General features: G+C 42.5%; 1 protein-coding gene across 1 annotated transcript in view; it reads right to left on the minus strand.

The window, feature by feature from the left end:
- Positions 1 to 1,162: 1,162 nt before the first annotated feature.
- Positions 1,163 to 20,397, minus strand: part of gpc1a (glypican 1a) — a 44,059-nt gene continuing 24,824 nt past the window's right edge. Inside the window, exons 2-10 of the mRNA XM_085375687.1 lie at positions 12,245 to 12,403; positions 10,517 to 10,734; positions 10,079 to 10,252; positions 8,261 to 8,426; positions 8,001 to 8,131; positions 7,313 to 7,450; positions 6,954 to 7,084; positions 1,632 to 1,807; positions 1,163 to 1,347 (exon numbers count right to left, since the gene is read on the minus strand). Of these exons, the coding sequence (XP_085231813.1) occupies positions 1,163 to 1,347; positions 1,632 to 1,807; positions 6,954 to 7,084; positions 7,313 to 7,450; positions 8,001 to 8,131; positions 8,261 to 8,426; positions 10,079 to 10,252; positions 10,517 to 10,734; positions 12,245 to 12,403 (1,478 nt within the window). The remainder of the gene's footprint in view (positions 1,348 to 1,631; positions 1,808 to 6,953; positions 7,085 to 7,312; positions 7,451 to 8,000; positions 8,132 to 8,260; positions 8,427 to 10,078; positions 10,253 to 10,516; positions 10,735 to 12,244; positions 12,404 to 20,397) is intronic.

The following is a 20,397-nucleotide window of genomic DNA, read 5'->3' on the forward strand; positions in this document are numbered from 1 at the left end:
GCAGCTTGAAGACAGGCATGCCAAGTAAATGATCACCAGGCTAATGCACACACTATTTCACAAATATCCTGTATGTACAAAAGTTGCAGGAACTTTAAACCATTTCTTTTCTTTCTGGTGCGTATGGAGTATAAAACCTGGTGAAGGGTTCTCACGTGTGTGTAATAAGCTTTGGTTTGACCGACCGTACATCAGCCTCAACACAAGCAAGCATTCCCCAAATGGTCCTCTCTGGATTTTACCTTCTCTGTGGAGTTTTGTGTGCGTGTGTGTGTGTGTTTACTGCAAACAGATGTGTAACAATCGTGCGCATTCTCCTGTCTTTACAAAACAGAACTTAAGGAAACTGCTTGTGTGTGCTTGAGTTTAAGAGCGTCAACGAGGCTGCTCACTTCACAGAGATCATGAGTTGTTATTAAAAAAAAAAGAAGTGGTTGTTTCAGCTTCCTTCTGAAAGCTAGTTTGAAATTGTTGGGTTTACAGTACAGCACATCTGATACATGACAGGGTTGTGATCAGTTATCTGCAATATTTCGAACAAATCCCACTGAGTCTGTCCGCTTAAAGCAGTGACACCAAGACTTCTGGACGACGACATCACAGATTACGGGGAATTCCTCGCCAGTAGAGTATTATACTGTACATTCATGACTCGATATGATGCCAGCCTTTAAGCTAATGTACACGAACATTTATAGCGTACACAATGTTTGTTAAGGTAGACAACTCTGACTCAAGTAGTGAAATAACAAAAAATTAAATTAAAAAAACCCAGAAAAATCTTGTTTGTATATCAGGGCACCGAACATGTTTTCACAGGCCTCTGCAGCCTGCTGATTGGACACAATTAGACATCATTATCTTCATCAGAGTCTTCTTTGTCATCACTTATTTGTCTGTCCTCATTCCAAAAACACGCTAGCAAGCTAAGACATATGTAAACGCAGTAAAATAAAGAATACAATCAGTTTTTGCTCTTCTGAGTCGATGAAAATGTCTTCTCATTCCACAAATGTCTCCTTTATTTATTTTTTTATGGTTTTTTTGTAGGTTTTATTTTTGTTGGCAAAGTTACTTCCTCAAGCTGAACCCCCGTTTGTCCTTCCCATGGTTCAGCCCTGCCTTTGACTTCAAACTCTCGACCGAAGGCGGCGGTGGTCCATCATCGCTGAAGCAGCAGCAGAAGGGTCACCGGGAGCAGGAGCAGCAGGCTACAGAAGCCGGTTTGGAACGCGGCCGCGCCTCTGACTCGGTTGTTGTCCGGCGAGTAGGCATACAATCCTGGTCTGCTACGAGGACACTGGCCACCTACACACATACCGCTTCCAGAACCGCTGATGTCATCACCTGGAAAAGAGAGCGATACGGATAAAACACTGTTAACGGTAAACTGTGAAATAATTCTTTAAAGACCAGTGGAAGCTTTTTTTATTAAATGTCACCTTCAGCTGCTCTTTATAATTGACCCAATTGTGTTTGGGTCCGTCTGAAATTCCTGAATGCAATTAATCTTTTAATTACACCATTCATAGGGAATATTTTGTCCCTAAATCCCAGGTCTCATTAACTCTAGGGAATAAGACCCCGAAACAAGAGAGCTGGTGCATTTGATCTATCAGAAGATCACTCACTTGCATCCTGGAAGTCTACATCATTGCCATCCAGTGCATTTTTCAGCCTGTTGCTCATAATTTTGAGTTGCATGATCTGCTGCCGGATGGTCATGTCTGGCTTTGTGATGTCGAGCTCCACTTCTGGGTTGTTGATCTGATTGGCCAAACCATCGCCCATCACTTCTGGAAGGTACCTAATTGGCCATGAGAAGCGACAGGAATAGAAGCATGATGCTCATAGCTTAAATCACTGCCTTATGACTGTCACATTATCACTGATGACAGAGCTTGTGTGTGCTCAGCGGACTGTGAGGCATCAATATTTGGTTTTATGGGCACTCCTTAGCTTATCTTAGCCTTCGGGGTTTTCTCAAATGCAGTTAATTACTATTAAATTAAATTTAGTTATTTTTTTCTATAGCACCAAATCACAGCAACATTCACCTCAAATAACTTTGTATGGAAAGGTAAAGACCCTACAACAATACAGAGAGAACCCCAACAGCCAGACGAGTCTTAGTAGAGGGAGTTTGCGCAGCTATATTGTGGTGTTAAAAGCACAGTCGTGCAGCCTGTGGTTATGCAAAAGAAAACAAGTACTTGTGAGTATCCTCAACTGGAAAATACAATACCTAGTCCCAAAGCTTTAAGAAATGGGCACCAGTGGATAGTAAAATCAGTGCTGCAGAAGAAAGAAAAAACCCCTTTTAAAAAAAATTATATAATTTTTATTTATTATATTTTTAAAGTATTTCATCCAGCAAGATACTGCTTGAGAAACATTAAAAGTCGTGAGGAGTGCTGTGTTTGAAAAACTATTACATAAACCCTTTGTGACTCCTGATGGAGCTGTGCAAAGTCTGGTTGTGTAATTGGCCTTCTGACTTACACCCCTTTCAGACTGACACCTACGCTGCTGTGTCAGCCACCCCAGCTATGTCAGGAGTAAGCATCTCTTTTCAATTGTGGGCCAGTGTTTTTAGCATTGATCATCAGGGCTTAGTTTTTCCAGACATGGATTATGCCTAATCCTAGACCAAATACTTTTTCCAATCAGGATCTTCAAGTCTAGAAATCTGTGCCTGGGAAACCAGCCGAAAGAGATCAACATGTCCCGGTGCAATGGACGAGCAGGGGTGTGATTTTGTTTAACTTTCTGTTGTAATTAAATAATAAAATGTAGGCATAAATAAGACAAAGTATGCTGTGGCAAAGAACTTATTATGCAAACAAGAAACTAAAACTTCCTTTTGTCTCAGACAGCCAAATATCTTTGCAGGCGCGTGAGGTCTGAGTCACTATATGCCTACCACTCACTTTTGCATTTAGGCCTAAAGCTCTCTTTCAGCCAATATATTCATGTATTTTTCTTTATGAAAAGACTCAAACAAGGCAAATTTACAAATAAAACACAATTTCATTAAAAGGTTCAGCCTAAAGCCGCTCTACGCCCATCCAAAAACTCCTCTCCACAGCTTCCTATCACGGCTACCCTGTAAGTGGAGACAGCTGTGCTCTGGCTCCACAGGAGACCGGGGGCGCGGTCGAATAGTCAATTCTGCTTAGGAAGGTCTCTAACTGAGTTAAGCGACCCAGAGGTATCTGCATGGCAGCCATAATAAGAGCCGTTCGAATTCTCTAAATACTTAGAAAAGGTCATTCGATGCTTCATTATCACCTCCTCTGGCATAGGACAAACTGCACCATCCTTTATGAAAGGAAAGGAGATAATGAGATCCCATAACTCATAGCTACTCACCATCCGACCATTAAATGATTCAAAATAAACTGACAAAGTGACGCAGATCACGTAAATATTAACTATGAGTGTTCCCCAATTTACAGCCTGCTGATTTGTTTAGAATTTTCAACAGCAGGCTGCTAAACCCACAGCTGATGTAACAGGATCTACTTCTCATCAAGCTATCGCCTTATGTGAAGAACATACTGTGGATTTATATTAGCTCTCTAAATCAAGATTATGCGCTATATTAATTGATCGTTGTGTTTAATGTTAGCTATAGTTCACTTTGCATTAGTTATATCCGCTGTAGCCAGAATCCCCAGACTTTAGGATCATCATTAAAGTAATTTATAACACACACACACACACACACACACACACACACACACACACACACACACACACACACACACACACACACAGAGAGAGGACTCTGAATTGGATAAGTGATGGATGGGGGGAATTTTTCTTCACTTATAGACAGGCTTAAAAAAAGGAGGAAATGATGCGGTGAAGTATGTCAAGATCAAGGATCAGTTGCCAGTTTGTTTATATGTTTGGCATCTCCCACTACAGTATATATGGGTGTGTACTTTTTCTCTCCTCCCCCCAGGTGTTTCTGTCTCTGGGTGAGAAAGGTGTGAGAGGTCCCAGGTTCAAGCTCCCAATTCATGTTACGTGCCCTAGCCTTCGGGGTAACCTAAACACAACATGAGACGCGACTCTCAAGAAAAGACCGGCACCCTAACAGCCAAAGATGCTAAGCAGGAATTTATTTGCTTCACCAAAACAACAAACCAACGTTTCCTGCTCTCCCCTGACCAAAAATAAAAGGCAAACAGAAGACAATGTTCTAGTCTATGCTCCTAAACAAGAGACAAAGTGTTTCATCAAAGAAATGGCTTCTTATTCCCATTTAACTGCTACAGTGCTTTGAATTTGCAGTTCTCTAGTTATAAAACGATATTTTTTAAAATGCTCTCAGCTAGCCGCCACGTTACCAGCAATACAAATGAGCTCACGCTGTTCACTAAAGGATTTAAGTGCAGGATTCTCACACAAGCACTCAAAGCTACGAGCAACTGGCTGGCTCAAGGAGAGATGCAAGGTGGCTGTCAGCTGGAGGCTAAGAGGCTGCTGTCCACTCAATTAGCAGTCGCTGCATGTCTCTGCCAACACACACCTTGTAGGAAGGAGAAGGGAAAAAAAACACAGTCCCACTCATACTCTGATGGGAGGAGCCAAACACGTAAACAACATGGCACATAACAAGTAAGATGCACATGTTGTTTTCCCTCTTTTGAACAGTGTGGTTCAACAGAACAGACACTCTTCCTTAGTCAGTATGAATTCGCCTTCACAACTTTCTTTCTTCATGACATTTTCCACTAGAGTCAAAGAACAATGTGTAGTAGAAGGAGGAAGCAGGTCCTTTTTTTGACTATTTGACTGCACCCCTAGTGGTGGAAGCAGGACACACCCACAGAACCAAAGATAGATGGAGTCTGATTATTCAAGACCTTGTATGTGAGGAGAAGGAACTTGTTGTTGCAATTTGGGCACCATGACACAATCCTACTGAAAGAAGATGTGTGATGATGCCGAGTTATTGTTTCCACAGGATTTCTGTTGTAATTCTGCGTCTGATATCTATTGAGCTCTACAGAAAACCACAAGATGTCACTGCAAAGCTGCAAGCGAGTATTAATGGCATATTCTTTATCACACACAGTCACACACAGTCAGCAATTCATCTTTATTTCATGGCCTCTTTCACATTATTCACACACACAGAGGCACAGCACATATTTGATGTTTAGTTGGCCCTAATCCAAGCACTTTAAAGAAAGGGAGGTGCGAATGTGTGTGCACGTGTGAAGATTGTTCTCTAATCCATTTGCACATGGATTAAGGGAGGCAGAAAAACACACAGGGGTGTGTTCTTTTGTTTCCATGAATACCTGTGTCGCAGGATGTGGATTTCTGCTGGGATTTGGAATCACTGTATGTGGAAGAAATGTAAGTTCGGCACCTTGGAACTGATGCCTGCTTTGTTTTGACACAGGTGCTACAAATGGCTTTCAACGTGAAGAGGAGGCCTGTGTCTCGCAGCTTCATCAGAAGCTGGATGTTTGGCTTCTTCTCTTTAGAAGCATTTTCCAGTTTTTAAGTATTAAAAAGAAACGTTCTCTTTGGAATGAAACTTCACTCAACAGTTGTTGTTGGGATGAAGGTGGGATGTCTAACTGCCTTCCTGCCTTTCAGTAACAAGTGCATGTGGGAATAAGGAATGCAGTCAAAAACAACAAAAACCTAAAAAGAAAAAAGTACACACAAAATAGACTATGAACTTTTGTCTTCTTCTTTCACTTGATAGCTTGAGGGGTTGCCACAACAGATCATTTGCCTTCATCTCACCCTAACCCCCAGCATCCTCCACTGGCACATCAACCCTCTGCATGTCCTCCTTCACTACATCCCTGAACTTTCTCTGTGGTCTTCTTCTTTTCCTCTTGCCTGGCACTTCCATATTCAGCATCATTTGTCTGATATATCTGCGCATGTCCAGACTAACTCAGCCTAACTTTGTCTCCAAACCCCTCAAACTGAGATGCCCCTCTGAAGTACTCATTTGTCCATCCTGGTAGTTCACAATCAAAATCACAATCATCTTCAGCTCTGCCGCCTGCAGCTCGGCTTCCTGTTTTTTTGTCAGTCTCACTGTTTCCAAGATAGTCTCACTGCCATCTTGTAAGCCTTTCCTTTCACTCTTGCTTCTGTCTTTCTGTCACAAATCAGCCCTCATACTCATCTGCACCCACTTTATCCTGCCTGCACTCTCTTCTTCACTTCTCTTGTGCACCATCTGCTTTGCATGGTTGAACCCAGGTATCTAAACTCATCTACTGTCACGACCTCTACCCCTTCTATGTTCACCTTTCCACCTGTCTCTCTCTCTCATTCACACACATGTATTCTTCTGAATTTCATTCCTCTTCTCTCCAGTGCAAACCCCCAACTCTCCAGAGTCTCTTCCACCTCTCACTTCAGTGTCGTCTGCAAACATCATAGTCCGCAGAGAGTCCTGTGCGATCACATCTGTATAAGCCAAAAGCCCAGACTTCCAGCTAACTTGAAACACTCCATTTTATTTCTATTCTCAGCTCTGACAGAGGTGACAAGGGTCATATGCTCATCTTAGACACACAGCTCTGGTTGTGAGCACAGCAGCTCCACTCATCTGCTGTCCACATCTTTTCTTTAAGAGGGGGGCAAAACCAATCTGCAGAAGCTGGCTTAAAGGAAGAAGAGTGTGGATTAACTGAGGGGCTGCACCATGGTCCTGTGTACTATATTAAGGGATTATTTTGATATGTGAATCATACAAAGCTGCTCTAGCAAAGTGCATGAATAAAAACATTTCAAATGAGAATAACAGCCCCACATTAATGCTGAAGATAAATGCAGGGAGGTTAAGTAATAATCTTTATATGATGTATAGATAAGTAAACAGAGAAAAACATATAAGAGGTTAGGTTCAGGCTTGTTTTTTAAAATCAACATTAATGCGCATATTTCCTGCTTTTTTTCCCTACCTGGCTTTAGTGATACCATTCCAGCATTTGTCCTGACTGTTGCCTCCAGGTGCCAGTTTGCCACATAGTGCCAAAGAAAGCTGAATCCAGTACTGACGCATCTCCCTCAGCTTACTGGATAGATCCGATACCTAACAACAAAGAGAGTGCAAACAGTCTTTATAAACAATACATAAAGTGATGGAGTCTCACTCTTAAAAGCCATGCAAACACCGATAAAAGAAATTCTGCTGAGCTCTTCAGCCGGTCGTTTGCGCTTACATCCATGAAAATCCACTGATGCTTGCTGTCGTTAAGTATGTAATCATTATTTTTAAAGTACACCACACACAGGTGTGGTGTACTTTAGATGTATGCACCTGCATTTCAAGTCTGAGTCCAGCAGTCGGGGAGGGTTTGTACTCAGACGCAGTCAAGGAGCCACTCTTCTTCTTCTGTTCATGAGGGGTGGGACTTCCTGTTCCTGGCTCTCCTGGCATTCCACACGTCTGATACACCTACAAGCACAAAAGACACAAAGACAGATAGAAAGATGCACACACCGTGAGGTATTTACTAGCTAAGTTTACATTGGTGATATCTAATTCACCCACTAGATGGCGCCACAGACAAGCATTTGAAAATCTCAGCTCCTTTTGCACTGACAGTATATTAATCGGTATATATTAAAGGAGCAGATCACTATCAGTATATCTGTGGCTAACTATGTAAGCTAATAATGCTCTCCATTCTTCTGACGGACTTATCTGGATGGTGCTACGTTCTTTATGATCCCTTATTCACAAGGGGTCACCATAGCAGCTGTATGTTTCATTTGCCAGACAACCTTCCCCATGCAACCCCCAAAGGGATTCGTTTCTCCTGGTTACACAAATGTGTGAACTAATGTGTCAACGTTTAAACTATGGATCCACCATTCTGTCCTTATATGACTTTGTATGTTCCTTAACATGGGAATAAAACCAGTACAGAAGTAAAAGGTTTGGATGATGAGCTGTTTATTTGGAGATAAAAAACTAATATAGGTGTTGAGTCAGACAAGCTTGCCTTAGCTGTAAAAGCATCCATGTTTTCCTGCAGGTAGTGCACCGCCTCGTAGATTCGAACTGGGATGGAAGAAAGAACCACGTCGAGGCTGGGCTCTGTGCTGAAGCTAGACGCCACCTGGATCATCGTGTCTTAACAGGGGAGTGAGGACAGCGACTTTAACCGGGCAGTGTTTTTCGATTTTTTTGTTTAGCAGAATTGTTAAATAAACTATTTAAGTGAATTCTCAGAGGATTAGTAAGATTTTCATTGTGTCTCACCTATAAGGTTCTGCCACTCAGGGTTCAGGTCAGCCTGATTGGCCAGGCAGCCCTTCATGACGTTTGCGCAGTAGCTGGAGCACGGTTTAGCAGAGGCCACGCCACGACAATGGGGGCAGTATAGCAGCTTCATCAAGGCTCTCTCACACTCTGGACTCAGAGAAACCTGGTATGAGTGAATGGAAGAGTCAGTTTCATTCAAAAAGAAGGAAGTTTATGTTTCTTACAGGGAAAAAGACAGAACAAAAAATATTGGCAGTCACCAGCGCTACCCCTCCGCCTCAGGAGATGCACCTGTGGTGCAAATGTGAAATCCCAGGTGATTTCCTTCTCTAGTTATTCTGACCTAACCCTAACCCTTGATGTTGAGATCTGAACTTGTCTGAGATTTTTAGTAGCTGCACTTCTGGCATTATTTTGTAAATCCTATATTGCCTCTTTCTCACGTTATTTCACAAAGTTTGTTGTCCACCCACGCTATTGTCAACCTGCCCCCCTCTGTCTTTCATTGCTAAGGAGTAAAAAACAGAAATTAGTTCTTTCCCCTGTCCTTTCAATGAGGGAACTAATTAAAAAACACACAGTAGAGGGCGCTATCGCAGCATAATATGAAATACAGGCGCAACTGGAAGGCAATGATGACCCTGCCTGTCTGTCTTTTTACAACACTGCTGCTCTCTCAGCTTCTGATTATGAACCCAAGTCGTGAAATGTTGTCAGCTTCACCACGACTGCTGTCACATCTCAGAGTGGGACGCTTCAAATCAGAGAAACAACAGCACACAAAGGTGTGTTTGTCTGATTTTAATAAGCGCCGTGCTCTCTTGCATACCCTCACACATTCATCTCTGTGCATTCTGAAGCTCAGTCAGCACACACTCGAGACCTGCTCGTGTGGAAACAGTCGCTGTCAGCGCGAGGTCTGCGTTCATTTGCGTCACACATTTTTCCATGCGATAATGTCTTTCATGTGTTTAAAAGTCTGCGCTGCTAATGAAGTTTTGACAAAAACTAAACGAGGTGGGCTACATGTGCTGTGATGGAGTGCACAACTTGAGCAGGTTTCAAGAATGTGCTCAGATTTTCATATCAATCAGAAATGAATGGAACCTACGGGAAACCAGAAACATGCCGAGTTTTGGGAAAATGGGCTTAACAGTACCCAATTCCTGCTTTTAAAAAAACAAAGATTTATGCACTGCTGATATACTGGCATCTGGGACGAGTGATGAACCGAAGGCATGCCTTGCTCTTGTTCTTTGTGTCCTAAATCAAACATTAAAAGAGAGGAGGCTGCAAACCATAAAACGCAGACAAAAAACAAACAGCCAAATCTGACGCGCTCCGTCCCCGAGAGATGAGAAAACTGCAGCAAGAGCTGGAAAAAAACAAGAAAACATCATCACACCCATAATTTGCTGTCATCCCTCCAAGTGAGAGTTTTGTTCTCATGGCAGAGTCTGACACTTCATTTCTGATGATCTTTGTGTTTCTCATTTGTAGGGTGGGGACATTTTCTCTGGCAGCCAGGGTGTGACGATCATGCAGCCATCATCTCTGCTTTCCTGGGACTACGCCAGGCAGGCCTTGGACACACACACACACACAGGCTGTGTGTGCAGACGTTCGTGTTTCCATGACTTCAGTGGACATCATTTGCCTTTCACTGAGTTCATGTGGCTTTACCCTAACCTGAACCTGAACTGCTACTTGCTTCATTCTCATATTTAATTATATACCTCACGGGGACTTGCCATTTCTCCCCCAAAGAGGGAGGATCCCAACACCTAAATGAGTATTACAAGCATGCACGCTCACCTGTGAGACCTTCCTGACCACATCTGCGCTGACTAACAGCCCCTGGACAAACGACCTGGCTGTGACAAACGCCCGGATCACCTTCGCCTTCATGTCTCGAGGGACGTCTCCAAACGGCCGCAGCGTCTCCTGTTGCTTAGCAACACACTCAAGGTAGTCCTCTGATAAGCTGACCTGTGAGACAGAGGTGACAGTGGAAGTGGACACACTGCGGATGAAATATGTTGCTGGGTACGCTGTTAGAAAAAATACAAGATCTTCCAGAGCAAGAGCAAAGGCAAAGGAATTCCCCAAACCACATCAAGAATCTCCAGTTTGGCCAACACTTGGGGACCCAACTGGAATTAGCTGTAACATTATTTTCTCAGCTGAGTCAGTTCCCTACACACCTTTTTTATTTTGCGTCTCTGAAAAAAAGGATACTTTGTCTTTACTCACATCTGTGGGTGCAGAGGCTTTGAATGTGCGCTCCAAAAGGCGGGACCAGAACTCGGACAGGTTCTCGTCCAGGTTGAGAGCAGAGCCCCGATAGTACTGACGCAGGTCTGTGTAGAGATCCCCGTACAGACGGCTGTTCTGGGAGTACAGCGGGCCGAGAGGAGACAGCACCTCCTGCAGGGAGCGCTCGGAGCGACCGTGCAGCTCAGTGAAATACACTGGAGGAGGGAAGGAGAAGAAGAGCCTCACCTTAACCAGAACTCCACAACAAGGCGAATTACATGCACATGCTCGACACATCAAGTGTAGCAAACAAACACCTATTTATACGTGTAGTGAACACACAGCAACAGCAATCATCTGGATTTCTGTTTCCAGACACTCCAAAAATGTCCTTTAATTTGTGTCTGGCTTCATCTGAGCTGAGTAATCCATGTGGCGTTTTTTAGCAGCTAGATTCAAGAGCTGGCCGATATCATACCAAACCTGCAGGCTGGTGCTGAGCAGGAAGTGTTACAGTGAGTTTATCAGATGGATTTTGATGAACGAGCACCTGCCAGGCTGTGCATGTGGAAGCTAGTGACTATATTGCTGAGACAGGGCCAAAGTAATGGGGCTGAACCGTAACTCTAAAAACAACCGAGGTGGACTGTAAAACTCTAGAGAGGTGAGGGGAAGGCGTCAGTTTTCAGTGCGACTTTCTTACTATAAACGGCTTTTTTCACCTCACACGTTGTCATTTGTCATTTTTGTTTTAACGGCCTTTCTGTTAAACAGCCACGATGCAGATGAACTATTTTCACTGCCCAGTCAACACGCACATTTCGTTTATAATATTTGACTTAAGATTTATTTAGGTTTAATTTATCTCTGCAGACAGATGGATAAAAAGCGAGCGAGAGCCCATAGGAGAGAACGAGGGAGTCAGCGAGCTGTCTCTGCAGTATACTGGTCTGGGCTTTTCCCTCATGCTTCAAAGGCCATGGACCAGTGCCAGTCTGCTCTAACAACATCCAGATGGACGGCCACGTTACTGCTACCGAGGTGGCCTGCTGCCTTCAGACTAATAATACTGTCCTCTCCTCCTCCTCCTCCTCCTCCTCCTCCTGCTCTCACTTGTCTTTCTCTTTATTTATTTTTATCCTGAAACATTGTTTCTTCTCAGCGCTAATGACACATTTCTCTCTGGTTGCATTCGTCTGTTTCGCTGGTGTTAGCAGCGGCAGATCTCAGTCTTCTTTCTCCCTTACATCCCTCTCTCTTCCTCTGATGTGCAGTGATCTGCAGACACGGCTCCTCAGTGGGTCAACTGCTCATTAGCTGAACCAGCCATTGCCCCAGGGGACACCCCTCTGTTTGTGGGTGTGTGTGTGTGTGTGTGTGTCTCCCCTGAGATGAGGGGATCAGCTTATCGTGTTTCATTGTTTCTGCCTGACTCCGCTCTCATTATAGCACCCAGTCAGGGGTCCCCTTGACGCACACACGCACACTTTTGTACAGTGACACACACACCCACCCTCTCCAGCTGTAGTATTGAGCGGTGTGCACGGGCAGAGCTTGTAACAAACAAAAAGATACACAACACACTAATGTCACACTGCTCTGGGCTCACTTCTGAAGCTTTGCTATCGAGCTCAGCTAGTAATGAGTGTCTCGCACACACACACACACACACACACACACACACACACACACACACACACACACACACACACACACCGTACTTACTGTCAAAGCTCCTGTGGAGACCATTGAAGACAGCCTGCAGCGACCTGCCGGCCTCTCTGATCAGTCCCTCTGTTTCTTTGGTGCTCAAACCGGCCAGGTCCTCCTCCATTGTGCTGGTACAGCAAGTCGGGCCCTGAGGACACATCCTCAGATGTTCACCTGACGCAGTGAGAGGGACACTAATTAATTAATTGGGCTTAACTGAATTGACATTATCTAATAAATGAACTTGTCAGCTTTCGAACATGTCCGTTTTCCACCATCCCGAACAACCACGAACACCGGGCTTAAAGAAGAGCGAGGTGCAGACGGGAGCTGTAACCGATTCTATTATCACTCATCGGGATGGCAACAGTCAGTTCACCACTTTATCTTAGATTGAAATATGTCAGCTACTGCTGGACAGTATGAGGCCCCCCTGAATTTGCATCTAGCGCCATCTTAGGTTAACATTTGAGTGCACGTTGAGTCTACTGTTGTAATATATCTAAATCTAGAGCTACAAAGAGGACAAAATTGTATTCTGCTAAATTAATGCGCGCAAAATAACTCACGCTCCAATCAGCTGTAGCTTTGCTTTGTAATTGGCAGGTATTTCCACATCTACTTGCTAACCTCCTCAGAAAGATTAAAACATTAATACCTGCCAAACATCAAGATGTTACAATTACAATGAGGCTAATCTCTACGTAGTTGTGCCGATAAGATGCAGAATGAGACAACAGAAATCTTTCATCTCATCTCAGACATCTTAACGTATTACAAACATGCTTTGTTTCTATTTATTCGCCAACCCCTCCGGTCTCACATGATTAGCAGGATCTGGCATGTATGCAGATGCTGTTGGACCACTTTAGTTACTGCTGCATTAGTATTTGAAAACTTCGAAATGAACTTGTATCTGCTGTGTGTTCCTTGTGTGTAGTGCTCTGCTAATATTTGGCTACTTAATTACAACTTGGCTGCAGGACACTCTCTTTCTATGTTTTTGCCAGAGTAAAGAATTTGGGTGCTTCTCATAAAATATTTATGACACTGCTGGAACCGTTTTATGCATTCAGACAAGATGAGCACTATTTACAGTGTATACAGTATAGCTGATTCATATATAGCACCAACAATGACTTTTTTTGCCCTGCTTTCCCCTCGGACTGTATATTTGTGTGTCTGCACTTTTTGAGGAAGTGTGTAAACTTGATTTAAAGTCTGTAATCGTTTTGTAAAAGTCCCTCGTTGGAGCCCATATTGCATTTAGCATTACTAAACATATTCATTCATCTGTTTGCAAACAATATTATTTATTTAACAGAAACAAAAATTACCAAGGTCGATATTATCAGCCCTCTGATAATGGACCTTATAATATTTAGCCATAGCAGAAACCACTGCTGTGCAGTGATGCGTTCTTTTGCATTGTAATGCTAAAACTGAGGGTTATCTTCTAAAAACCTCAGCAACAGTTTGAGCTGTCACTTGAGAAATCATCATGCCAAAAGCAAAAGAAATCCATTTAGGCTAAAAGAATTGTTGATGCTCACAAAGCAGAAGACGGATATAGTTATATTTAAGGATAAAGCTATCACAACAATTCCAAGTTGTAAAAACTGGAGTCAGAAGTATCATCAAGACATTCAGAAAGACACACAACACAGAACAAGCCTGACAGAGGATGGAAGCAAAAGAGTTCAAAGACTAGCTAAAGAAAACTAGTGAGAGACGTGTTTACCAAGATGGGAAAGTCGCGAAGAAGAGAGGTTGGAGACCAAGAAAAACTCCCACAAAAGTGACACGTTCAAGCCAGGCTGAAGTCTGGAAAGATTATCCATACTGGAAGCGCATCCTTTGGCAAAAACTGGGTCCGGGTCATCGCTTTGTCTTCCAACGCGACAAGAATACAGAACATGCGTCGCTCCTGGAGAAGAACTACCTCCCGAAGACCAAAATGAACATTGATTGACTGGGATGTACCGGCCCTGACTTGAATTCCACTGAAAATCTGTGGGCTGAACTGAAGACCAAGGTATATGCCACAAACCATCGAATCTGGAGGAGCTAGGCAGATTCGTCAAAGAAAACCGGGCTGGGATTTCTCAGGAGATGTGTGTGAGACTTATTGAAAACTACAACCACCGACTCCAGGCTGTTATCCAGCTATGCTTTGACCCTGGTATTTTATTTTTTCTGAAATAATTTGGTTTCTGTCTGCAAAGTAAAATAATTTGAGCATCCAGAATAAAACTAGGCTGTTTGGAAAAGCTGTGTTAAAAATTCCTTGCTCTGTTTGAAAACTTTTGGGAAATATTTTTAAAAGAATGACATTTTCATTCCATTTAAAACGAATAATTCGGTCGTTGTCTGATCATGACATTCAAACATCACAGAAATGCAGAATCAAAATGTGAAAATGTACCGCCTTCAGCATTTTATTATTTTTTTGTCTCTGGTCTCATGGGGATTCCCAGAAACTGAAAAAAATTGAATATTCTTTTCCCCACATACACAAATAAACATTCACAAAGTCTCAAAAGCAGTCTGCAGCATGGACTGGTTGCCTTCAGGATTTGTGTGTGTGTGTGTGTGGGTGTTTATGTGGCTACGTCTGGAAGGGTTAAGGGTGAGTAAGTACCCCAAGGCTATGTGCATCACTGCTCTCTGCCTTCTTAACAGTTTCGGGAATCGGGTGTGTGTGTGCAGGTCTGTTGGTGTGGGTGCGCGCGCGTGTGTGTGTGTGTGTGCGTGTGTGTGTGTCCACTGCAGTAAGTGGAGCAGAAGGGGAGATGCCTTCATCATCACTGCTCCATGAATCTTTCATTGGCACTGGGTGGTGTGTGTGTGTGTGTGTTGTTATGTGTGTGTGTGTGTGTGACTCTGTGTGTGTGTGTGTTAACCGATAACCGAGAGCGAGATAAATGGTGGCATCTGGATTGCAGGAAATAGGACTTTTGTATCACCTTGCTTCGTTTCTCACATGCTGCTTTTGATATTTGGAATAATGTTTGTTTCACTGCCTTGCACAGAGTCACGGCGTTAAACCCGTCACACGCCCATCAGCTCTAACACCGAGATATTCTCTTTCATTCGGTCTTTAGTGTCAAGTGTAGGTCTGAGATGAGACGCTTCACTCATCTGAGCTTTCAAAAAAATCTACCAGTCACACCTGCTTCTTCACTGAGCGGCGAGCCTCATCATTAACTCACGTTGGAAGAAGCTCTTAAAAAGAACACTAATCACATCCTCACACTTAAGCTGTGAATTTTCACGACGCCCACAGTCCTTTCAATCTGATTTCCGGCGATAATCACTGAATCCTCATCTTTGTGCGCCGTAATTACAGCCTCACTGCCAGTTGTTCCAAACATTCAATCACATATTTAGTCAAATATACAGTTTGATATTATACGATCAGTTTGGCCAATTTTCCACACAGCTCTGCAGATTTGTCTCTGATTGGACAGGTAGAAATCATTCATGGGTGCTACTTTTTCAAGCATTTGATAGTACAAATAAATCCTTTACTAAATAGCTTATTCCATTTTAATAGCATTTTAACTTTTAAATGCTATTTTATCAACTGGAGATTTTGTATTCAATATGAAAATCTTAAGTGTGCGATTGAAAATTTATTAAAAATTATTTTTTAAAAAACATTCTTTCAGTCAGTGCTTGCACTTTTGGATTTGCACAAACATTTGGGCAAAGCAGTGAAGTAGAAGACCAGAGGCACTTTTTTTTTTCTTCTTGCACTTGTTTTCCGCCACAGTGTATATTTTGGAGATCATTTCCCATTCCCATACATATTTCATTCTCACTACTGGACAGAAAAAGCACAAACTTGGGCTATTTATTTATGGCAAAATTTATGGTTTAGTATTTGGTGTCAATCCAACCTAAAACTTAAAATAAAAATAAAACAGAAAGTCGTCATATGGGCTCTGAAAACTACACCCTGAGGCCATCTTCGAGTGCGCGTGCACAGCAGCTAATGTTAGCATTTCACTGTCGGTTTGCTTACCGACCGTGAAGACACAGGGGCGTTTTGGTTTTTTGTTGGTTTTTTTACTACAAACACATACGCTCTACTGCATTCCTGGGTTTCTGGGTAATGGAAGCAACCGGGATCCTGCTATAAAAACGTAATTTATTTGGATAGACAGAAGTGAGTGCAGCGGTTACACACTAACACATGTGTACAAAAAGCAAGCTTGCAAACACGCTCGCCCACACATGAAAGTGCATTTAAAGGAGCCGGGGAAAAAAAGCAGAGGGTCCATCAAAGTGCAGGTTATCTGGGATTAAGCGGCTTGCTCGAGGGTTTCGTGATGGGAAATGGAGAGGCATTGGGCATTCATCTGCACACAGAGGCAGAGTGAGATTGTCAAAATGGCAGAAACTCCTTTTAAGCGAGACACAACTTTTAAGTGCCCTGGAGTAAAGTGGAGCAGGGGAGAGGAGAAATCTGGTTGCTCACACTGTTTTTTGCCCTCGAGCTACAGCATATATTTAGTTAAGTTAGCTTCCTTAGGGGTAAACACACATTTTGCACTAGACTTACGGGAACCCTCACTGACATAATCCATCTCCTAGTGCCCAAGGCCTATTTCAGATAAGAAAAGCATACATAACACCAGAGGTGTGGACTCGAGTCACATGACTTGGACTCGAGTCAGACTCGAGTCATTAATTTTATGACTTTAGACTTGACTTGAAAAAATGTTCTAAGACTTGTGACTTGACTTGGACTTTTACACCAATGACTTGGGACTTGAATTGGACTTGAACCGGTTTACTTGAAAAGACTTGATATTTTACCCCAAATATAAAATTTAACATGCATATTATATAGAGATTGAAAATGTGACGTCATTCACGGGTAGAACCGCAAAGGATTCTGGGAACTCGTGGCAAGCGGTACTAGCGCACGCAGGCTTTCAATTAAAATCAGTTAAACAGCGATAAAAAGAAACACAAAAATGTCAAGAAGCCGTTGTATTATTAACTGCAATAGCCGGTCGCATGACAGCCACGGGAAGCCGACGGGTAAAGAGATCGGTTGTTATCGGATTACGTCGTTGAAGAGAAATTGTTCGAGCCATGTTTCCGAAGTAACAAAGAGGCGACGGATGGCCTGGATTGCAGCCATTCAAAGACCAAATATAACGTCCCAGAACACTACAGCTCACAGGTTAGTCTGCTCCAAGCATTTACACGAAGGTCAGTGTTTTTTAGTAGTTAATACGTCATTTTCATAACATAATTAGTGATATAGGTTACAAGCAAGTCTGGCGCTGAACAGAAATTGTCGCGCTATGCTCCTTTATTTATTGTGCATAAATAGTGAATTGTCCTGACACAATATTGCGTTTCGCTTCTGTTATTATGGTACATTGACAAAAACACATACTTTTATTCACAGGATAAAACAGGTTTTTTGTATCACTAATTGCCCAGTACGATTACAGACTGCGGTAAAGTGAGCCGTCATTTGTGAGCCGCGGTCAAGCCAGCCGCCTCCTATCCGCGCGGTGATTACAGCATACAATATTATTGTCACTGCTACATTTCTGTAACGCTACCAGAAATTATTTCCACTACTAATTAATTACCGTTGAGCTCAAAGGTCCTATTAATAAACGGTTAAGGAATGTGTATTTATGACGACAATTTGTGAGACTGGTAAACTTATGATACGTACGATGGTCTTTCGTTCTACACGGTGCATTTCAAGGTCCTGCACCCATCCGTCGGTAAACTGTACCTGGGCTTGTTGCAGTGACCTGAAGTTACTAAACTTCATGAGTGTATGCACTCACTCCAAGAACCGTATAATTATAAATATGCATATAAATATGCTACGATGAGATAGCTGACTTCATCTAACTAGCAAATGTTGTCCAGGCTACGTTGGTGATACAGTTTTTTTTAATGTGTATGATATTTTTGTCATGCGATTTTAAAGCTGGTCCTACAACCGCATCCAAGAATAACATGCAGCTTATCTCAGAACTGTCGGTGAAAATTATTCTTGGAGCTAGGTTTAATTGAGCTGCATTTTAAAGAGGTGCAATTTCACAATTTGTGTATATTTTCTAAGTTCACTATTTTGTCATGTGTTGAGAAAAACACAGATTTAAAAATTACATGGTCTAATATTTACATTTAGCATAACTGCAACATTATTTTTTCGTTTTTTTTTTTTTAAAGACTCGAAAGGACTTGAAATTCAAAGTTTCAGACTTGTGACTTGACTCGGACTTTTACACCAGTGACTTGAGACTCGACTCTGACTTGCCTGACATTACTTGAGACTTGACTTGAGACTTGAGGATAAAGACTTGAGACTTACTTGAGACTTGCAAAACAATGACTTGGTCCCACCTCTGCATAACACATATATATTTGTGTATATATGTGTTACTTTTCCATGATTCTTTGACCCCGTTCAAGAGTCATGTGACTCAATTACAGGAGGAGAGCTCTAAGTGTTAGCGTAAATACACCAACAATGAGGTGACGTTCCTTTGCTTAAGGAACATTTGGACGCTGGAAAGGGCCTCATTCTTTTAAGACTTTGTATGCCTGTTACATGTGTCCAGGGGTCTACTGCACACACTTATGTATGCGACATGAATGAAGGTGTACATACTTGTTCAACTCCAACACGAGATTAGTAGAAGCCCGTGGAAGGAAAGCATGAAATTGGAAGAGCCTGGGCTATATGGTCAGTGAAGATCCTCTGATACCTGCGGATAGAGTCATCTTTGAGACCGATGAAATATACTTAAAGGTCTGTTAATATACATGGATGCTGCAACCAAGTAAAGTCTATGGATGAGAAAATCCAGGAATTTACTAGGGAAGAAATGGCTTTGCCCAACTGGTCCTGTGCTGGACATTTGCAAACAGAAATGACTAAACAACTTTGCGTGTGTGTGTGTGCGTGTCTGTGGTGTGCATCCAATCACACGTGGCCACATAATGAGAGGTCTTCTGATACCTGGTATGAAGGGTATGCACGATAATACCAGTTATGTTCATAATTTCCCTGCTGTGGTTTTGTAAGGTGCTTCTATTCCTTAATGGTTTAAATGTGATCTACGTTCTTTTTTTTTAACTCCACACCCAACTGTTTAAAATGCTTCATGCCTCAAGGTTAACAGCTACCCAACCCTAGCTGGGTTTTGTTTGAATTGGCCACATTTGTGGTATTCAATCAGGTATAAAGGCAAAAATTTCCTGAATTGCTAAAGTATGCAGCGAGATGTGTTGTATTAATGGCTTTAGAAGGTTATAAAACATGTGAGCCCTTCAATTGTCATGTCAAATAGGTGTGTGGGGGGTGGGGGTTGCAGACAGAGTTTAACAAGTGAATCCTTTGTTCTGAGCTACGTCTTAAACTTCCTAACTTTTATCCCTAAAACCTGCAGCTTCCTGAAATATTTTTGCCTCAAATGAAGTTTGCTTTGGACTCAACCCATCTTTGCGAAGCGTCTCTGGTCTCATGCGCTGGCATATCAACCACTGCATTTGCACACTAGGGTAGATGCCAGTATTCTTCTCTTTTTTTCACAGGGTTCAACTAAAATAGATATCCAGGAACCTCTCTAAACAAATAAATACTTTGGCTGATCTCTCACTTCTGGCTTAGCTTTACCCCTGGTCGTCTATATGAGCACACCCTTCTTTAGATCCTAACAACTGTAACAACCTCTGTCCGATTTCCAATCTACCCTTCATTTCTAAAATACTCGAAAAAGTGGTTGCAGCTCAACTTCATTTACACCTGGTTAATAATCTATGAGAGATTTCAATCTGGTTTTCGCTCATGTCACATGCTTTACTTAAAGTCACTAACGATCTTCTAATCGGAGCTGACTCTGGTCTTCTCACCATTCTCGTCCTTTTAGATCTGAGCTCAGCCTTTGACACCATTTCTCACTCTGTACTTCTAAACAGACTTTCCTCTCTCGGCATCTCTGACACACCCCTCGCCTGGTTTCAATCATATCTCCTCGACCGTTCCCAGTTTATTCAACTAAGATCATTCCGCTCTCGTCTATTCCCCGTCACCTCTGGTGTACCTCAAGGCTCAGTTTTAGGCCCTCTTCTCTTCATAATATACATCCTCCCTCTAGGTACCATTTTCTGCAAATTTG

Source organism: Diplotaxodon limnothrissa, linkage group LG17 (genome assembly GCF_057381915.1).
Source record: "Diplotaxodon limnothrissa isolate DT_005_m linkage group LG17, D_limnothrissa_male_GT1.1, whole genome shotgun sequence".
In the NCBI taxonomy this organism is placed as follows: domain Eukaryota; kingdom Metazoa; phylum Chordata; class Actinopteri; order Cichliformes; family Cichlidae; genus Diplotaxodon; species Diplotaxodon limnothrissa.